The sequence below is a fragment of the Camarhynchus parvulus genome, chromosome 3 (assembly GCF_901933205.1).
Source record: "Camarhynchus parvulus chromosome 3, STF_HiC, whole genome shotgun sequence".
Lineage (NCBI taxonomy): Eukaryota > Metazoa > Chordata > Aves > Passeriformes > Thraupidae > Camarhynchus > Camarhynchus parvulus.
In genome coordinates this window covers 42,429,834-42,452,193 of record NC_044573.1, presented here as the reverse complement: position 1 = coordinate 42,452,193, position 22,360 = coordinate 42,429,834, and the positions used below count along the sequence as shown (strand labels likewise).

General features: G+C 36.3%; 1 protein-coding gene across 5 annotated transcripts in view; it reads left to right on the top strand.

The window, feature by feature from the left end:
• SIPA1L2 (signal induced proliferation associated 1 like 2) overlaps nt 1-22,360 on the top strand; it is a 125,191-nt gene that overhangs the window by 80,120 nt on the left and 22,711 nt on the right. For all 5 annotated transcript variants that reach the window (XM_030945096.1, XM_030945095.1, XM_030945091.1 and 2 more), the window contains exons 10-15: nt 3,119-3,393; nt 14,379-14,636; nt 18,215-18,298; nt 19,770-19,873; nt 20,092-20,195; nt 21,615-22,003. In XM_030945096.1, coding sequence (XP_030800956.1) covers nt 3,119-3,393; nt 14,379-14,636; nt 18,215-18,298; nt 19,770-19,873; nt 20,092-20,195; nt 21,615-22,003 — 1,214 coding nt within the window. The remainder of the gene's footprint in view (nt 1-3,118; nt 3,394-14,378; nt 14,637-18,214; nt 18,299-19,769; nt 19,874-20,091; nt 20,196-21,614; nt 22,004-22,360) is intronic.

Here is a 22,360-nt window from a genome sequence, read left to right as displayed (position 1 = left end):
ATTTAAAACTCTGATGCCACACTTCATGTGCAAACTTTAAAAACCTTTCAAGTGACTCAGAACACAGCTGAGGTTAACAGCCATATGTGCCAGCAGATGCTAAACATGAAAGCTCAACTTGTGATGTAATATCAATCTTCAGTGACCAGATGATTAACCCTTTTCAGTCATGAGTTAAAGCATTTCTTAGAACTAGAGAGTAGAACATCACAATTGCTAAATGAGATTGCCAAAGAAATAACTAGACTTTATTGCTTGGATTTAAATCATGCAGGTAAAAAGGACACCGGAATATCCAGATTAAGAAAAGGTGCAAAAAGCTGGCTGAGACCATGATTTTAGTTTGAACTGAAACAATCAGTCTAGGACTGAAAAAAGAGCTGTGACTTGTCAGTCTAGACAAATCTGTATTTGTGGGGGAGAATATCTAGTTATAGAGAGTAGAAAGAGCAGCAAACTATAGATTGGCTTGGAGGGTTGTGTTAGGAGGCAGGAAAAGCAGTGGTTTTGAGCTTTAGGGTAACAGAGAATGGCAGGGTGATAAAAGATTAAATGTAAACACTGACTGGATCTTTAGATAAGAATGTGAGTTGACAAAATTTCCTTAGTATCCTGTATATTAAAAAAAAAACCCTCTTCATCTTCTTCATGGCACTTACAGGATCTCTGTCTTTTATCTGTTTTGAGTGCTGTCAGAGAAACCAGCTCTGATTTCATTTGTGGCCACGAGACCAGTGAAGCTGCAACCAAGTCAGCATTCTGCTGTGTTTTGAAGTGGAGCAGCACTATGTTTAATGTGACATTACTATGTAATATGCAGTGTTACCTTTTAGGGAATATACACTTGGGGAGGACTAGATCTCCTGGAATACTTCCCATTGGGAATAGATGAGTCTTTGGCAGGAATCTTTTTCTTTCTTACCTTTTAACTTTTGAATATTTAACTAACTTGAAGAAGAGATTTTTGAGTGCTCTGAGTTGGAGAAATTCATATACGTTGGCTGGTGCATTCATTTTGCAGTAGTCTATAATTGTGGCGTAATGATAAAGAGGTGTCAGCCCCCAAGAAAGAATATTATGTAGCTTAATAAGGATAAAATTCCGTGCCTCAGCTGGGCTCCCGACTGTAATAGCATGTTCTTCTTTTCACTGCATGACTAGATGTATATTTTCAAAACTTGTGATGGAAGTGTAGCTGACGAAGAGCTGAAAATTTCCTTTTCACTTTCTAGTTCACAAATTATGGAAGTTTTCTTTCTTACTGAAATTTAGTTGTAAGAGAGCTAGGTTAACAGTATGTTAAAGTTTCCAGTATGCTATGTAGTACTAATACTATATGCAGAGTTATAAGCACAATAGAAAGTTCTGTTTTAAAAGGGAAGTTTCTAAACTACACTAAAACCTCAGAGCTGAAAAATTACAAAGGAAATAGCTGTTTTGTTTTTGTTATGAAAACTCAGAACCTGACTTTGTAAACAAAGCCTCCTGAGTGCATTTTTGACATCTCAATAATGACTTTCACATTTTAACTTTGAAACCTACATCTTCAGAAGTAACTGGAAAGATTATGGATAAAAATTTCCAAGCAATAATTCTCAGTATATTTGATCCTTGCAATATCTGCAATATTTCACAGTTCCCAGAAGATTATCCCTTAATAAATGAGGGCTGATTGTATTTATTTACCTCCCAGGTTAAAAGCATGAGCATACAAAGTTAAAATAACTCATGGATTTCTGACACTTTGTTCTCATGTGTGTAAGTTCTAATTTTTTCTGCTGAGTGGCAGATATCCATGTAGAAATATTCCATAAAGAAAATAGTGCTTTAAAACTTACTAAGGTACCAAATCTCATGAACTGTACAGTCCCACTCCCTTCTCATGCACCCCTGATTCAGGTTGGGCCATTCTGCTGTGGCAAGCACCCAACAAACGAATAAGTTAGCCTGCTTGGATTCTGGCTCAATGAGAGCAAGAGTTAGTTTTCCAAAATAGCCTCCTGAATTGAACTCAGGCCATAAAACGTTCTTTGCAGAGATCTATCCTGCACAGCTGATAGTAAACACTACCCTCCTGTCTTTGTTAGTGATGCACTCTAAACCCAGCCATAAACAGCATGTGGAACTGCTGTTAATGTAGCCTTGATCTGTACTGTAACATATGCATCTCTAAAAGGCAGGTATTTGCCTTGGTAGAGTGTTTATGGGAGATCTTTGATAATGTTTCACAGTGGTTAAGTTTTTGTTCTAATTGAACTAATGAAGCTAAATAGATCCTGGTTTTGTGACACAGACAAAAGGCAAGGCTGGGGTAACTCTCAAACTTCCTTGTAATGCAGGCTAGAATTTTGTTTTCTTAGTATGGTGCAGTATCCCAGCTTACAAGTTGTTGTATGATTATGATTTACATAGCAAAACTGTTGAGAACCTTGTTTCACTGCATATAGAAATGAGCCTGCTTAGCAAAATCTGAATTTGAAGGATTTTGGCTGCTCTGTATAATGACAGTTACTTTTCACTGAATATGAGGAAAGTCATTTTTTTTTATTTCTAAGTTTCCCAGTGACATGGAAACTCTCATCCCATTTTAGTGATATCCTCATCTGGAGATGATGGTAGTTAGGAATCTGCCTATGAAGCAAAAATGAATTAATATTTTCTTCATTGCTGTTTTCTCAAGGAAAACAAGCTGCTAGAACTGAGGCACTTCACTCGATTTGGCTCATGTTATATCTCAGGTTTAATGCTGAATAAAAAACGTCTGCACACCTGCAGTCAGCCAAAAAAGAATGAAGTAATTGACAGAGCAGCATTTTTCTTTCTTTGTGTTTTGAAACTAAAGCAGCAGTAAAGTTTTCAGTAGGATATAAATGGCATTGTGTTAACATTGGACAAGGGGGAAGAACTTGACATGGGTCAGGCTGCCTGCCCTGGAGATGGAATATTTTTAGCATCATGAAATATGTCATTTATTTTGTTTTATGCAGAAACCTTCATTGAAACATAATTTTAGGATAATTTAATGCTAGTATATTAAAGATAGGCAATATCAAGCCATACATAACTTCATAATATTTGTGTGCCCTGACAATGGCGTAACAATCCGGTGCTTCCTCAGATAGTGACCAGAGGATGCGAAACCACGGAAATGACCCTGAGGAGAAATGGGCTGGGCCAGCTTGGATTCCACGTGAACTTTGAAGGGATAGTGGCAGATGTGGAGCCCTTTGGATTTGCATGGAAAGCAGGCCTGCGGCAGGGGAGCCGTCTGGTCGAGATCTGTAAAGTGGCTGTGGCAACTCTGACCCACGAGCAAATGATCGACCTCTTGCGCACATCGGTGACAGTAAAAGTGGTCATTATTCAACCACACGAGGATGGAGCGCCCAGAAGGTAACAGTTCTCAGTGAGCAGCAGTTCTTAGTAACATTTCTGTCTGTCTGGGTTTTTTTCCTCTGCTTCTGCTTAAACGATGACTCTTCTATTGAAAGCCTTCAGTAAATGGATATTGTCCATCATGTTGCGTGATAATATTGTTGACGCTCTTAAAGCAATCTTTTCCCCCAAACCCATATTGACTTGTTATAGAAGATAAAATAAGATCCTACAAGAAATTTACTCTAAATGACTTTAAAAGGGTAGGAAGTAAATTTTGGTATATGCTGACTGAGCCATCCTAGAAGCTGATGTTACTTCTTTCCTTCCACAGGAGAGCTTTATGTTTTAATGCTGAGTTTAAAAGTGTAGAATCCTTTTCATGAAATTGCACCTTGTCCATCTTTGAGATTTTTCCAACTCCTGAGTATTGGAAAGATTTGGGTTGTTTTGGGGTTTTTTTCTGTTATGCTGAAATTTAATGAAAATCGTGAATTAGTGGGCTCTGGATGTACATGGTACCAAGTCTTAGAGTCCTCCTCACTTTCTACAGATATCTAATTTATTCACATTAAATGGTGAATTACATCAATGATTTTGTCATTTAAAGCATCGAAATCTTATTGCAACATGAAACACATGCTCCTGCCTAGGGAAAGTCTGTAATAGCAATCATTACAGTCACTTTACCTGTGTTTTCAGGGATTAAATGCATTTTTCTGTCATCAGTATTCCTTTTTTGGTGACAAAAAGGAGTAGTCTGTTTTTTAATATCATGAGGCAGAGAAGTAGGAATAAATTGAAACTTTGTAACAGTGTGACTTTATTTCTCACACACCTTGTCTAGTCAGTGTTAATTTGGCTCATTCTAAATGAGAACTGTACCAGAGCAAATTTAATTACTTGTCTTCTTTTAGCAGGCCAACTTTAAATCTCTTGTTGAGTTTTAATTCAACAGAAAAAACATTAGATGTGTTGCTTTTGGCAAGAGAGCAAGCAATAAAATTTTACGTAGCGTGCAGCACTGTGAAGTTGATGCCAGCCGTATACGAATGCTGCTTAATTGGTGGCAATTCTCCAAGCAGTCATTGGCCTGATGTATGACACACAAGGGCTGTCCCCTGCCTCAACCTGCATGGTGATGCCTCCCTTTCTGAACAAAATGCCTGTGAATGTAGAATACCACCGTTTTGCTTAGTTGGGTAGCAATTTGCAATTAAGCCTCTCTTTGCTTAGCTTTGCTATTCTCACCATCTGCTTCTGGGTATGAATTTTCACTGACTTGTTTGGTATACATTTCCAAGCTGTTTACAGAATATGAGCCTAATGAGCTGATCCTTTTCTATTGAAGGTAAAAATGTGTATTTTATAGGCCCTGATAGAAAAATACATACCGTATGAACTGTTTATATTGTCTTTGATATAAATCTTCTTCTAGAGATAAAATGTTTAAATCCCAGATGATCAGTGTGGTACATAGCACCCAAGTGTATGTGTAGGAGGAGTTTGAACTGAGTGTTACCACACTGAGAAAAATCTGCAAAAGCTGCTCCTCTTTATAATTTTTAGCATCTTTAAAATTGTGACGAATTACTAAGAAAAATGAACTTTTTAACACTATGTGTCTATACTAAATTTTTTTTAAAAACATGTTTAAAGTTCTTTTTTACATTCACCTTTCTTATATATATATATAGTAAAAATCTCTTTCTCTTAAATATCAATTTCCCACAGAAAACTGTTCATTTTCACTTGTATATCCCCAAAAATTTGATTAGTGATTTTGACTGTCCAGTCTCTCTGGGGTTTTGAGTTTGCCTTTTTGCAATGTTTATAATTTAAACAGAGCAGAGAGAAAGCAGTTATAGACATTGCATGACAGGTCTGAGAATTTCAGTTGACAAATATGATCTTTGACTTTGTTTGTGAAATATATTAATGAATGAGGGAGGAGTGGGCAAAAAGGGACAAACTGTCAGAATTTTGTGGAAAAAAGCCTATTACTGCTTTTTACTAGTTAAAACTTGTGCAAATCCATCTCCCTGTCTACTGCTCAGTTGCGTCTCCTAGCCTTCTGCAGGTTCTTGTCACAGAAACAGAGAATAGCTGAGGTTGGAAAGGACCTCTGCAAGTTGTTGCGTGTAACCCCATTGCTCAAAGCAAGGTCAGCCAGAGCAGACTGCTCATGGACAGGTTCACTGGGTTTTGTGTATCTCCAAGGAAGGAGATTCAAAGATTCAGTATTTCAATTTCAGTATGCAGTCATCCTTTCAGTAAGAAAGTTTTTCTGTGTCCTTTAACGGAATTTCCTGTACTTCAATTTTGCACCCTGACTTCTGTGTTTTCACTGGATGCAATTCTTAGTTTGTCATCTTTTTTCCCTGATCACCCCATTAGATATTTTGTACACATTGATAAAATCCCTCCTGAGCCTTCTCTTTCCCTGGCTGAATGATACCAGCACACTCAGTCTCTCCTTGTGTTTCAGATGCTCTTATCCCTTAATCGTCTTTGATCCTTTGCTGGACCTGCTCCATATGTTCAGTCTCTCTTGTACTCTGGTATCAGGTTTACTCAGAAATTTACAGATAGTGTTTTTGGATGTAAAGCAGGAGTATCTGGAGAACTAAAATCTATTTCACCTTTGCTTGACAAGAAATGTCCCTGTCCTTGGAGAGTCCATGCATGGATAGAATCAAAACTCTGTGAATGATTGCAAACACATACCTGTGATGAACATTTAAGGCAGCTGTGACAGCTTGTCAGGAGGGAACTATTTTGTATCAAGTAGCTGTAATAATTATCAAATAACACTCAAAGCAGACATACAGATATTTTTGTCATATTTGGGGTCCATCCATCCTTGACCCACACATTACAAGTGTCTAGGAGAACAATGGTTAAAAAGCAGAAGTCTTTACATCTATGTTCCAGTACCTATTACTTTTGCTCACAGCTGGTTTTAGAGGTTTTCTACTAGGAAATGATGCATCAGATTATCTGACATATGTAGGAAAGTGCATTTGGAGGCTGAAGTAAGTCCCTCGAAAGTCTGACTTATCCTACAAAGCATATGATCTTCTGGCAGTTGGGTAGGTTTTTCTTCTCTATGTTTCAACCTGCTTTCTCAGAGTACATACTGGTGGTCTGTTCTTTTGGTTTTGGGTTTTAGGGTGGTTTTGTTTTTTGGGGTTTATTTTACTTTTTTTTTTTTTAAGGGGGGGTTTGTTGGTTTTTTTGTTTGTTTGTTGTTGTTGTTGTTTTTATTTAAATGCCATAATCTAGGGCTTCAAGTTCAGCCACTAAGATTTTGCCCACAATGCATAGATATAAAAATACATTCATCTTTGTTTCTAAAAGGATTAGTTGCATTAAAAATTTACATACATTTGCAAGAATATAAATATAATTTAAGCAAAATTAAGCAAATTTAAGCAAAAAAAAAAAATCCAGAGTTTCTTGAAAAAATCCAAATGTATAATTTTATTGTCGGTCTTTCATTTTCTGAGCTAATTGGCTGATTTCCACTTCTTGAAAGACTGGTTTCTGCTTAGCTTTGTCTACTGGGTTGTATGAATACAAAGCAATGAGGAATTTCTCTTTGGGTTGCTTACTAGCACTCAATCCTTGCTGGGATCAAATTCTGAAGTGAGTTTACATAGATTGGACATGAGTGCCATGGAGTGTCTTGGGAATTGTATCCTTCAAATGAAAATGAGTTTCAGGTGTGCAGGGGTGTTTCCAAAGCAGTCCCTTGAAAAAACAGCAGCCGAACTGGAGATCTTTAATTGAGTTCTTGACTTGATTTTTTTTTGTCTGTTAGCTTACCCACAAATAATCTTCAATCCATCATTTTAAAAGAAAACCAACAAGATGTAATTGTGCACCTACTGAGAAGAAACTATTAGCAATAAACTATTAACAAGGATTTTTTTTTTGCAAACTGTCTTGTATTCATTATTTCAGCATGAAAATAAACTATTTGAATGTTGAAGGTGCTTACAAAGAAATGTTACAGAGTGATTAGGAAATTACAGAGGAAAATTCTGCTCGATAAATGTCTTCCATTAGTTAATGTAGATCCTTCTACTGAAGTCTTGACAGTAGTATATGCAAAAGCAATCATGGAATAAGGCCTTTCATTTACTATCCTGTAAAATTAATGAACTTGAGACAAAGCTCCTGCTGTTTCCAGTTGCTCCAGTAATTAAATAATCATGCACAAATTAATGCAGAAATCAAAATTATTTTTGTGGCATCCGGCTGATATTTCTATAGAAAGAAGAAATTGCTATTTAAAACATAGATTCTTTAAATAACAAAGTGGTATTAGAACAAATATGTTTGTCATTGTTTTCAGATCTGAATAAGTATTTTTGTATTATATTTGTTTCTGTGCTAGGTCTGCCCCTTCAGAATTGTTGATTTGGGATTGTGTGCCTTTGAACAAGAGAATAATGATGTTCATTCTGACATCATTGCTTTCGCTGGTGGTGTTATGGTAGCTTTCAAGGACAGTATATCCTTAATCAGCCAAGTCCAATCAAGGAATTCAAGCACTTGTAAATTTATTTTAAACTGTAGATTTTGCTAGATTCTTTTCTACTACATTTAACCTATGTGTTTGTCTTAGTTCAACTACCTTTTTATATAAAAAAGAAATTTCTTGAGAGCTTATTAAGAAACTATTTCTAGGAAATTTAGAAAGCAAACAAAACTTTAAGTAAAATTTCCAGGGCTGGCTATAAACAGAAGCTGGAGAGCTGTAGGAAGCAGTAGTTTCCACTATTGGTCTGAACAAGTGAGAGACTCTTTTTCTGCTGTTGTAGGTAGTTCTGAAAATGGAAATACTTTAGTAACTTTGACTGAAACTGCCTGTGGGCCATTTCTAAGTACTACTGCAATTCTTCTGAGGTTGTTTTATTCTTTTGAACCTTGCAAACTCCTCCTTACAAATGAAATAGATGTAATGACTTATTTTTCAGTCCGGGTGCTTGTTCCCTTTAAATGATTATGATTTCTTTAAAAAAATCATCTTTCTGGGGCTTTTTAAAAGTCACAGATAACCAACAGACTATAGAATGTTTGGAAAGTGCTTTTAGAAAGGGGAAGAGTCTGTGTGGTGGAATTCAGTTATTTTCACAGGAGTGTTTGCCATAAGCTGGCGGGATAGTTCATAGGGGCTTCAGATTCTTAATATTTATTTACTTATTTAATAAATTAAGCCACCTGAGCTAGAAAGACGCCAAGTCTAACATCACCTGAGGCAGGTTTAAGCAGCAAAACCTGAAACTGAATGTTTGGTTATAAAAGTAGAATTTGGATATACCAAGCCTTTTAATTACCACCCCTGCCACTAATCTAAGAATAATGCAAATATCTGAAATGTCTAGATTCTGATGTTCTATAGAAGTAACTGAAAGAACTATCACTAAGAAAATGTAATTATACTAACTGGAAGCTGTACTACTTACAAAAGTTAATCCTTTCAACCCAACCAAAAAAAAAAGGTAGAAAATGCTTAACTGTGTTTCTCATACAAATAAAATCTTTGATTTTTTTCTGACTGAGTTATGAATGAACTTATAGTAGGGATTAATTATAATTGCTGAAGTTAATTATGTGTACAGTTGTTACAGTCAAGCAGGAAAAAAATATCCCTAAATGCCTGGTGAAGCGCTGTTTGTCTCTATGGATAAATGCAAAGAAGAGTACTAGACTCTTTTTTTTCCTCCTTTTTTCTTTTCTTCTTTCTTCTCTCTGCTCATGGAATCATACTAGAATCATAGAATATTGTGGGTTGGAAAGGACCTTAAATATCATCTAGTTTCTGTCTTTATTTCTCTTTCTCATGTAACAGTACAGATGTAGAGGCTCTTTAGGAGGCCTCTGAATTGCTTGTCAGCTCACCAACACAAAGGTTCTTTTTAAAACTGCATAGTAATAAAGATCAGAAGGATAATGAGTTTATCTTCAGGAAGGAGGGACTGGCATCTTCAACTCTTTAGCTCCATGGAGGAACTGTCAGAGTCATCACTTCCCTTAAACCAAAGTGATAGGATGGGCAGCAGGCCTGTCTGAGGTTGCTGTAAGCAATCTCATGCATCTATTGTGGTATGAAATTATTTAAATATAAAATTTATTTACTTTTTAACAATTTTTCGAATTATGTATGACTACTGTTAATAGGTTTCTGAGATGTCAGAACTTAGACTTTTTTGTCTTGACTTTTTGACCAAAATTCTCTTAGACCACTTCAGTATTATGCAGTGTCTTGGACTTGTGACTGATACAGGGGATCAGTGGAATTGAGATATTACCTCCATGAGATACTTCACAGTGTCAGGGAAGGGAAAATCTATGTATGTCTTAACTAACTACATTCTAAATCTCAGCAAAATAAGCTACTAAATTCTGCTTTTCAGTTGAATCTCTGTAACTATATGAAATTAATCTGTGTTTTATTATGTGGATTTAATAGGTTGCACAATGAGTCCTCAGGCTTGTTGTGTCACTTTGGGCACTACTGCAGTGTGAGAACAAACATGCACTCTGACAGAAGTGATTGTTTTCAAAAACAAAGTTTGAGTTAGCAGACTGCGGTTATTGTACTGCTGGGTAAAGGCTCTTTCTAGAGCAGGACTAGATGTTTGGTGTTGAAAGGGGGATAGAAAGGGATAACTCATCAGTGTAATAAACTGATACACACCAATGATTCCTTCTCTATCCCTACATCTCCCTGCAATACATTGAACTGGAAGTTAAATTGTAACCAGCTATTCTGGTTATGTTGATACCCTAACAAATTCTTCATGCTTGAAATCTGCAGATACCTGGGGTCCAAATACTGAAGTTGTACCCAGTAGCTGGTAGTTCTAGGATTTTGCAGAAAAGAAGGTTTTTGTGTAGCTATCAAGGTGACAGGGTGCTGATCATGGTACATGGAAGCTTCTATGTTTTCCGTGGAGATCGATATTTTATTACTTAACTAGACTCCCTGCCTAATGTAGGCCCTTCACAGAGCCTATTACAGAATCTTTATATGGAATCTGAAACTAATATTGCAAGGTTTGGCTAATGTAGTTTTAAAAACTTAATGGACTGCTTGATAATTCTTTCAGAGCATAAAGCTCCTTGCAGGAACATTTGCATATTGCAGATTTTATAGTGGACTCTTAAATTTTATGTTGTCATGACCTGCTAGCTGTATCATAGAGTCATGCTCTCTTTAATTGCAGAGTAGGTTTTATTAACTAAATTTTTAGTAGGACAATATGGCTCTTGAACCGAAGGTATTAGTAAGAGTCTGTGCTTTATGTTGAAGCATTGATTTAATTAATACCAAACGATGATGAAGGGCAGAAAGTGCTATAATTTCTGATGTGTGGTTACGATATGGTCGCATTTGCTTGTTAAATGTCGTGAGTCTGTTTTTCAAATGTTATATTGGATATAATTGTGAAAGACATTTGATATCCTATACTTCTTTAACATAAATTTAAGTATCTTTTTAAAACCATAAAATAGAGATATGTCTTTATGTATTCTTTAAAATGAATTTAAAAGAAATATATGAAATTTAAATTGAAAAGCTATCGTTCAATACCAGTGCCAATGTATATTCTTGCACTGGTGGGATAAGTAACAAAATCATAAGTAAAAGTTAGATAAAGGTCACATTACATATTTAAGAGGGAATTGCATTTATTTTTGTGGGGTTTTTTTCATGCAAGATACCTTACAGTTTGATCCATGGTGGGGAGTGGAAGTGGGGATTGCAGGCATGAAGTAATTCCTTCTCTGTGTTCCTGATACAGGAGGCAGCTACAATTACAATTTTACCTATCTCAGTATACTGCAGTATCTGTTCTTTAGGCAGTGCTTGTGAACCAGTGAAGCATATTTTTTCATATAAATGTTGGAGTGATACTTTTAAATTAAGGTTTAAAAGCCTTATGTGACAAAAGAAGCTATCTGAAACCATGGAAATTCTTTTTTGAACCAGTTAAAACAAGCATTCTAGGGCTCTGTTTTGAATTCATAAGCAACACTTGAATTTTTATACTGATTTGAAACAAGTTTTTATAAGCCTTTTATAAGCCTTTTTCTGCAGGAACTGTGTCCTCAATATTTTTTTTTAGTTTGTAGGAAGAATAGGTTTTCCTATGCAAACAAACAGAAAATGATAAGCAATTTTCAATTCTTACTCATTGTGGGAAAGCTTATTATTTACTATTATTATAACATGCTTTTATTAATTACCAAGCTAAGTCAAACTAAACAGTAGTAACAGTCCCTTTTGCTTTTAAAAACCATGGCTGTTTTTACAGCATTTAGAGTACTTTATGGGGAATATCTAATGAAGGACACAATCACATGTTATAACATGTGATTACAATTACAATTACATGTTATAACTTCCTCAATTACAAGATGAACTGTAATATTGATATTTTATTAACAAAAGTTGGGGAGAGGATGGTTTGTTTCTAATGCCTGAAGTCTATAGGAATGAAGAAGGGAGTGAAACAATACTAAGAAATAAGCAGAAGGGAGATTGAAATTTTAGCCTGCATAATTGTTCAACTTCTTCATCAAATAATGGAAAACTGTGTATATTTGGTCACATGAAAAGTTATGAAGTGCACCAAACTAATATTAACCTTGCTATGTCATTTCTACATTCTTTGATTGGTTTGTTTTGTATGTAAAACTTCTTAGTTAAAAACAAAACAAAAAAAAAAAAAAAAAAAAAAGGATGATGGTTATATGGCTGGAGGGTGTTGTCTCCTACACCTTCTTTCTTGCAGGCAGTGAGTGAGGATGAAAAGAAGCATGATCTTGGAACGTAAACAGTTGAAAATTACACTGGAGAAATATATTTTGTATATGCTTCAGCAGTAGAAGAGTTTGCACAATTCTGTGCAATTAACTTGACCGTTTTTCATGGTGTTCCTTGTTCTAAGAGCCCAACATGTGATTCTCAGAAGCGTGGAAAAAGTTTTAAAAATTGATACATGGACTGAGGCAGTTTGAAGTGGTGTTCTGAATAACTATGGTATTTCAGGGTGGGGGGGATGGCTGGAGAGATACCAAATTGACCCTCTGAAATGATGTGATAGTTTTATAACAGTGATTTCTCTGTAGCACCATTCCATGTCTGTGAGAAGAGATTATTAAGGTGGTTTTACCTCCTTACGGAAGCTCAAACCAGAAGATCATGATTGCAAAATTTTGTGATGCCTCCAGAGTGTCCAGCTATGATTTGTCAGCAGAGGTTGGACATGTCAGATTTTATTGGTACATCTTGCAATGATATTTCTGATAAAAGAGTAACACTGAAAAACCAAGAATTCTGAGTTCTGCTTTGGAACATTCTGGCTCTTGAGCTCATCTTCATCAAGGTGTCTTCCACCCTATATTGGCTATTGATCTCCATTCTCAATACTTTCATCATCTATATTTTTAAGTTCTTTAACTTTTTCATGTGTTTGAGTGCCACCAGGGAGAGAGATTTAGTGGTACAGGATAAACTGGCCTATTTGCTACTAAAAAATTCAGCAGAGTGAAACATTTAGCTGGATCAGACTATGCATATACAGAGTATGTAGAATGGAATTTCTACTGTTGCTCACAGGTCTTCCCTTTGACAACCTTGAATAAGGCAGTTTGCTTTTTTGTCTAATATTTTTTCTTCCAATCTGTTTACCAGAATACAGATAACAAAAATATTCTTTGGGAGGGTTGATTCAGAAGCTTTAGTGCACAGTGATGATTCAGAAGCTTTAGTGCACAGTGATTTAATGTGTGAGAATTTATACAATTTACTTGCACTGCACATTTCTGTTACATCATTTATGCCAAGATGTTTTCAGGATTAAGACTGTAAACTCTTTACACTCTTTTGCACTTTCTCTAAGTGATTTTAATTTAGTTGCAAATGGTAAATGCTGGGTTTTTAACGCAAGCAAGGCTTGATCAAGACTCAGCTAAGGAATGGAGCAGAATTGTAGTTGAGACAGAGGAGCAAATTTCCACTCTTTCTTACTTAAACTTAATGTATTGCTTTGGAAGTATTTAGAGTGTTCTCTTCATAGATATTGATTTAGTACACGCTGTCTATCAGAAAAATGGAGATGGAATGCTGAGATCATAAAAAATCTTTAGTGATAATCAGTGTTGACTTAAAGGGTGTGTGAAGCTTCTATTAACCAATTTCTGAAACAGTAACACTTAATTATTGAATGCAGTCTGAGTTGACAGCAAATATCCCAAAGGCACGCTGATCTTTTGTAGAACACTATCAGTACTTTTACCTGGGTTTACACTGTCTCTGAATACTGTTAGTATTTAACCACGCTGCAAACTTCAGGCAGAGGTGGTAAGGCAGACTGTTTCTGATCTCTCTCTTCCTTCCACTTCCCCATTTATCATCCAGGCTTACAAGTCCCTGGGAAAAGAGACATTAGAAAGACACTTTGAAAACACAGGGAAAAATATTTAGCTGCCAGTTAATCATTTGCATTGTAGTCTATGCACTCTGTCACTTGGTGGGGACAAGGTGGGATTCTAAAGGAAAGATTGCAACCCCACCAAGAAATGTTTAGTTTGCTGCAAAGCAACACACCCAATTCTGAAATTATACGAATCAATGCTCTTTTAGAAAAATTTGATGCTTTATGACTTCTAAATGCCTTGTCTCTAAAAGTTTTTATTATGTAAAATTCCAGCTGCAGATTAATTTATAGAAATTTAATATGTTCCCCATTTTGAAGGGTGAAGAGACAGTTCAAAGAACTTTGAGCACATTACAGCAAATATTTTATTTTGAAATGTTTTCTACCTGCTTGGCCTGACAGTTTTGAAGTGTTCAAAGTACAATGCTGCATGAACACCTTTGGGCACCTGAAATCAAAATATGTATATACTTCTGACTGTGAATTCAAGATTTCTCTCTCTGTTCCCTCCTGTGAGACTGATGAGCCTTTTCCTTTGTCCCACAGGGGTTGTTCAGAACTTTGTCGTATACCCATGGTGGAATACAAACTTGACAGTGAAGGCACGCCATGTGAGTATAAAACCCCTTTCAGAAGGAATACCACTTGGCATCGGGTGCCGACTCCCGCTGGGCAGCCTCTCTCTCGTGCCTCTCCAATCCTAGGAACATCTGACAGACTGCAGTGCCAGCAGCTTCTCCAGCAGGCTCAGACAGCCATTCCTCGTAGCACTTCCTTTGATAGAAAACTGCCAGATGGTGCAAGGTAATACTCTCTCTGGTTAATGCCTGCCACCTTCCTAATGTGGTTTACTTTTGAAATCTCTGCTTTCTAGAACTTTGGTGTCTTCTTTTTTAAACCTTATTTTATTGAATTTTGACAGTGTTTTTAATTCTGAGGTTGTATTAAGTATCATTCACTGGACCAGTCTGCTTGAAACAAGTGACTTTTGGTGTTTCTGTTGGAAGTAGGCTGTACTGAGGATCCACTGCTGAGGACAGCTGACCTTTCCCTTTAGTCCCAAATCAGTGAAGTGGGAAACTGCCTTATAACTTTTGGATCTTAATAATGTCCTGTTCCCCACCTTTTGGAAGACTATTTAAACAAAGAGTGTAAATTTAAACAAATGAGTGTAATCATTCCTTTAAAAATTAATTAGTTAATCTCGTTACCAAGGTATTGGCATAGTTTCAAAGGGTTCTGTAACTCATTACCAGCCCTTATGCTTTGCTTTGCTTTTAATTAAACAAAGCAGAGCTTGTGATCTGAATATGTAACACCTCATAGATGATGGGATGGTGTTCTTAAATGTTAGCTCTGTTCTAATTTAATCATAATTCTTTGTAAGATGAAACTTCATTTTTAAAGATAAAAATTTGCAAATACATTTGACCTTTGAATTATTTAGGAAAACCATATGTCTTGAGCTGAACTGTGTCCTTTATTGTTTATAATTATTTCAGCTTATGCCTTTATGGGGTGATGTAATTCTAATTTCCAAGGAAATAATTATTGCATGTTGAAAATATCTGAGTGATACAAAAATCTAAAATACTGGTCTTAACTGGGTTTAAAACAATTCTAGATGAAATTGTTAAATGCCACTATTGCTACATTGACTACGATATTTAGTAGAATAGAATTAATGACTTTTTACATTGAAATGTACAGAAATAATAGTAGTATGTATTTGAAAATAAATCTCATTTATTGCCTGGGGAAGGAAGACTCCCAGTTATGACTATTTGATCATTTGTGTTCTCCTTCTCCTCTACCCTCATCTTTATCCCCTGAAAAATTGAGAGGTGCATTTCTGAAAGCATTTAAATACCATTATAGAACTTAACCTTCACCTATATCTTAATTAAATTCTTGATAACATCTAACATAAGGAGACAATGTATCAAATGTCTAGAAATACTTCATCATTTATGAAACTTTATTAAGCATACTGTATACTGATACAGAAAAGAAATGAAGGCTTTCTGACATGCAACTCAATTCCAAAAAGACTTCACAAAACATAAGCTGCATTTCTTTTAACACTCAGCAAAGCATGTGAAAAAATGCTTAAACTGAGTCTATTCTTGTCATGAGGAAATTTCTGTATCATTTAAGCAAAACAATAGCAGAAGTGCTATACTGGGGAAGACATGATTCAGAGTATAAATAATGAAAAGAGAGGAAAGTTATGGATTCTGGCTTGTAGGTCTTGAAACATGTAAAGAAAGGTACCTAATTGGCAAAGTCTTTCCACATGGCAAGAGGCATATTATGATCTGGCAGAGAGATGAGCTTAAAACAGAAGAGTTTGAAGTAAGGTGCATTAGTACTTACAAGTAGTCCTGCAAAGGTGAAAGTGTATACTCAGGCTAGGAAAATGATGAAGAGATTTTAGGGGGTCAAAGACCCAGTATTGGTTTAAGAGGGCAAGCAGGAAGAAGCAGGTTGATAAAACAGAGAAGATTTAACAGCAGATCTGAAAATGAGCTAAGGGTGAATTCAGCAATAAAATTGTTAAGTTTAGAAATAAAAAGAGGAAGAAGCAGAAGAAATGTGGACTAGATATAGTAAGAGACTGAAGTAGCAAATATTAAGCTACTGTGACATATAATACTTAGGTGCCCACTCCCTGGAGGGAAATTAGAGACTGGGAGCTGAACGCTTATTCTCCTAATACAATTCCTGAGAATTAAGTGCTTTGAGAAGGCAGTCCAAGTATTTTGGTGTTGTTCAAGGAGTTTCCTCTACTTAGTCGCTTAGAAATACAAAGTTATCCTTAAGCTCTACTCCTGTTTTCACAAAGTGGCTAATTCTGTGGCAGCTACTCATAGTATGTGCCTAAGTGAAGCTTTAGGCAAACTCACTCTTCAATTTTTCCACCAAGAAGCCTCTGTGTGCTTTAGTCCCTGAGTCACACTTACTGGCAATGCATCCTATCACCTGCAATCCAGGATGGTTGGAATTTTTGTGTGAAGGAACTGTGTGAGGCAGTCATTGATGGGATTTCTGTGGTTGTCCTTTTGTGGCCACTCATTGTTTACGAGGCTAAGGGCTTCACACTTGTCCAGCAAATGGGAGGTAGACATGTTTTGTTCAGCCTTGGAACAACACAAAGCGATATCATGGCATTGAGGACAATGTCCTAAACATCAGCCTGGGGGGTGGAAACACATGGGATCCTAATTTATCCATTCCTTAATGCTGGGTCACTTAATCTGTGCACAAAATGCCTAATTCTTGGCGGTAATTACAAGTTCATGGAATTGAATTAAGTTGAAGTCTCTTGACTGCTTCACCTAATTGAGAGAGGTTCAGTCCTGTCAATACTTCTCAGAGAAAGACATGCTGAAAAATAAGGTGCTACACTATTTATTGTACATTGGCTATTAGACAAAATGTAACACCTAATGTCTTTAAAAACCAAAATATAATAGCTACTGTCTTTAAAAATTTCAAGCTGAGCAGTAACGTTGCTTATTAAAAGGTCATGTTCTTGGGAAAGTATTTTGCATAAAGAAAAAAACACCTCTTCATTTCCTCCCTGAGTACATACATTCGTTTCTACATGAAAAAGAAAAGAGGGGAGAGAAAAGAAAAAAAGATAAACACAGGGAATTGAATTCAAGATAATGTCAAGATAATTGAAGGAAATTGTGTTGTAGTTATGGAATGATTTGCAGAAGTGAAGGAAAGGATGTGATCAAATCCGAATTTAAGCATTAAATTTCAGCTGTCTGGAAATCTAACAAAACTACTTAGAGACATTGTTAAGACATGAGGCTTAAAAGTTTAAATAATTAAGTACAAAATAATACCCTTCATGAAATTTTTTTAGTTGCTTTTCTATGTCAAAGGATTAATAAAATAAAAATTTTTAAAGTATTAGAATTGCCTCTTCCAATTTTACTAGCTTTAAAATTGGAATAAGTGCCAAGGAACTAACAATCATTTCTGATCCACTATGAGAGCTTCCCACACATGAATTTAGAGACCTAATCCAGCTGCTCTGACTCCTAAGTAATCCCACTTATTCAGAACTAAAGCCAGATCTAGAGAAAGTAGGATTTGGCACTTAGTCTTTCTCTTTTTCTGCCTTATATATTCAGTTTGAAATATTTTATTTGTGAATAAATACTATACTTTAAAAATTCTTGTTAAAGTTTCATGAAACTGAGATAAGCCTTTTAAATTCCCCAAATGGATGTAACTAATTGTTCATACTGCATCTGTATTATTTATGAAAATGAATGTATTTGATGAAAAAAGCACAGCCCAGTTCAAATCTGAGACACGAAAAATACCTCAGTGCACTCTTAATGACTCTAAAATCAACATTACAGAAGTTCTCCAAGCAACCAGTCCTCATCCAGTGACCCAGGACCCAGCGGGAGCAGCCACTGGAGACAGCAAGTGGGATATGACGGGTATTGGTGATTTTTAAAAGCTTTTATTTTAATCTTGCAAGAGCTCCCATGCATCTTCTTTCTTAAGCAAAATTTTTATGGGTCTTCTAGATGTATTTCTTTTCAAACACTCTTAGTATCTTTTTAAGATGTACAGGTTTACTGATCTTTGATGTAACATGCATGCAAGTGCAATTTTCAAGTCATCTGAATTTAACTCTTTCGAATAATATTTTTAAATTCAGGTAAATGAGAAATGGTTCTTAGGTTTATTTTCACTGTAAAAGGCCAGAAATCAGCTAGTAGCTCAGAAGTAGAACAAAATAGTAATACTTCCTCCTCCTGCTTCAGGAGGAAGGAGTTTGACTAAAAAAAAAATCTTTATGGTCTTCAAAGGTTTTGTTTCCTGCTATGTTTGTTTTGGTAACACCCATTCCCTAGCATATGTCCTCAAAAAAGTAGAAATTCCAGAGGTTTTTTCTTCCTAAAAGGTTGTGCATAGATGGTCCTTTTGCATCCCTGTTAATCCCTTGATACTGGAATTTCAGAACTTAGCTGTCTGTATATAAAAGACCACCCCAATATAACTCATCTTATAAGAATATTATGTAAGAATATTATGTTCTAAACGAGTTTAAATTTATGACTTTGTTGTATATACACTGCTACTGAAAGCACTCCTGTTAGAAAATGTTGAGCTATGGCAGTATCTACAATAAAGTAATACAAAAGCATTCCAGACTTGCCAAGTGGCTTTCAGAAGCTACTTTTCAGAGAAAAAAAATGTGAATATTGAAAGCATCAGCTTCACTCCTTGAAGCTTATTAATGCTTTGGCATGATTGATTGTGGATAAGATATTCCATGTAGCAGATATATTTGCAGTATCTTGTAGGCTCTTCAAGGAATTTCACATAACTCAGTGAAATCTCTGGCAGCTAAATAGATGGTAATAATTCAAATAAAACCATAGCTCTTTTTTTTTTTGACAGTCAGCTCATCAAAATGCATTTTGTGTCATTTTTTTCCAGCACAGTTATTTCTAATAACAATCTAGGTTTTAGTTTATTGCTTTGTGAAATGCTTAAACTTTTGCAGTGAAATACAAAGCAATGGATCTGGTACTAACTTACATATTCTCAGTGTGAAACCCTGCAAAACTACGATTACTTTCTGGGGGGCTTAGATCACAAAGAGGTTAAGCATATATTACCATGGTTCTTCACTGCAAAAGCCTTTGGGTTTATCGCCCCAAGAATACATTTCTTCTTAAAGTTCAGGGTCTTCTTGGCATGTTCACACTTCAGATATAGTAGTGTGCTTTTGAAAAAATGGCCTATAAATATTTCTATGCAGTGTTTGGAAACGTTTGGGAATTATGATTATTTTTAAAAGTCACAAAATACTTGGTTTTAAGAGTAAAAAGTGGTGTGGTTCATCATGTCTTGCAGAATAAAAACCTTAACAGCTTAATTTTCTGCTTACATTAAAAGATGCCAGTCCCCTTTGCTCCATGAACATCACCAAGGTTCAGGCTCACTGGAGTGTGAAGGAGGCAGAGAACGAGAGGAAACTTTGGAAGGAACTAGACATTCTGGTAATAAAGCCCACTGTATCTTTCAAGTACATGTTCTTTGCAATGCTGTGCCTGTTGAAATGCAGCCACCTCCCTGTGTGGAGGTTTGACTCACTGAGAGCGTGTCATGTGGCAGTAAAAGTTACAACATTCTGCAAAGATACCTGTGTCTGATTGCAGAGTGTGCAGGTTTGAAAGCTGATGCTGAGTGGTGTGCCTTTCTCCATTATTTTTGCCAGAAGCCAAGTGGCATGCACCATCAACCAAAGTCCTGAGCTCCTACAAAGAGCGAGCTTTACAGAAGGAAGGCAGTGGCAAGGAGTCACCAAACAAGCTTTCACATGTAAGTCTTTTCCTTGGATTTCATTCAGAACTCTAAAAACAACCCCCAAAATAGCAACAACAAAATACTACTCTGGACTTACAGAAATAAATCTCAAAAAATACATTTTAGTAATTTATAAAGACCACTGTGTGTTTTAGGAGGCAAACATTATGCTCACCCAGATGTGGGATGAATCAAATATGCTTAATCTTTGTTTACAAACTCAGAATTCCAAGAGAGCTTGGGTTTGGGGCATTGAGGAGATAAAACTGGTATAGTCTCCACTCAGCTGTGAATCTATAGCTTCATTTATACTGGCTTGTTTAATATGTGAGTATTTAATCACCCTTTAAAAGAAAATAAAATTATATTTACCATACCGCTTTTCATCTTATGCGAAATACCCAAGGAGTGTAATTATCAGTAAGCATTATAAAAATGTAAGTTGTGTGCTGGGAATGCTGAACAGATCTTTTAGTCTACCTTGTTTAGTAGCTTGTCTTTAGTAATGGCAAAATCCTCAACAACCTAATGATGGAAAGTACATAATGTTTGTTACCTGGAAAATCTGCTATATGTAGTAGGAGTCTTTACAGTGTAAACTTACATTTTATGTGTGAGCAACAGCATCTCCTAGCATCTGCTAGGGGAGGGATCTCATGAAAAAATTAGTCACCCTTCTCATTTATATCCTACCTAAAAGAAGTCCATTTGCCCTAGCAGAAGTCCATCTGCCTTTATTCTGGCTACTGTCACAGACATAAGTTAATCCAACTCTCTGTAAAATTTATTTTAAAAGGTAAATAACAAAACCCCTGGACTTTATTGGCACAAAAGTCTGACGTAATTATTCCACTTCAATAGCCATGCTTAGTTTAGGGCCTTATGACTTGAGTTACTTTCATCTGGTACACATACATCACAATTGGCTTCAATTTAACTAGCCACACATCCAATTGGATTGGATCCAATGAGCTGCATATTTCAGCTACACTGAGAAAAAGCCAACAATAATTCAGTCTTTGGTGATTTTCAGATTTGCAGTAGAGCTTGTTTAAACAAATAATTACTGAGGCTTCTAGCTTTAACAAATGCTTATTTTAACTGTTCAAAAATGCAATTTTATGGATGTTAAGCAGGTTCTATAATCAGAAAATTCAATTCTGATTTTAAGATTTGTGATAGAAGATGGAACCAAAGCCTTTTTATTTGCAGTGACATCAACCTTTAATGTGTCTAGCCAGCTGTGCAATTCATTTCACAGAAACTGGTGGTATAATTGGCTCTTTTCATACTTTGCAGTTATATGATAGCATACTGTAAAAAAAATCATAAAATGGTCTTTGAATAGCACAAATGCTGTAATTTATATGAAAATAGATCTCTTACTATTTAATTTGAGGGGGATGTCTTTTGGTTTGTTTTCTTGTTGTTAAGATTGGGGACAAAAGCTGTTCCAGCCACTCCAGCAGCAACACCTTATCCAGCAATACATCCAGCAACAGCGATGAGAAGCACTTCGGTTCTGGAGACCTGATGGATCCCGAGCTGCTTGGATTAACCTACATAAAGGGAGCTTCCACGGACAGCGGGATCGATACGGCGCCCTGCATGCCGGCGCCACTGCTGGCCCCGCTGCACCTGGCCGGCAGCAGGTCCGCAGTGCACTGCCACACGGAGCAGTGGCCGGAGCCTTCGGAGCCTCCCGGGCCCGACGAGGACCCAGCCAAGATCTATGCTGTCCATAGCTACGCCTCTGCTATCTCCGCCAGCCACACGGCTGAGGGCAGCATGGGAGACCTGAGCGAAATCTCCTCTCATTCCAGGTGTGTGTTTCTTACAAACCAGGGCTTATGGATTAGGGGTTAACTTACAGGTAACGCTTCTGTGTTGGTTTGATTCTGTTTACCCCTCTTTTAAACTGAATTTAAAGGATTTTGATGTTTTTGTTGTATTCAAACGCCTGCATGAACAGTTTTCAAGTAATTTTTGATGAGTCTGCCTGGACAGCATAGCCAGACCTCCCTGATGGTGGCCTTATACATGACCCTTGCAAATTGCTTAGGTTTTTAAAATTGGGAAACATCCTTGAGTAAAATAGACATTTTCACCTAGAACTTCTTTCACATACTTTTGCTTTGCTGAGGGAAATCAGAAAAATTTTGACAATTTTTACATACAAA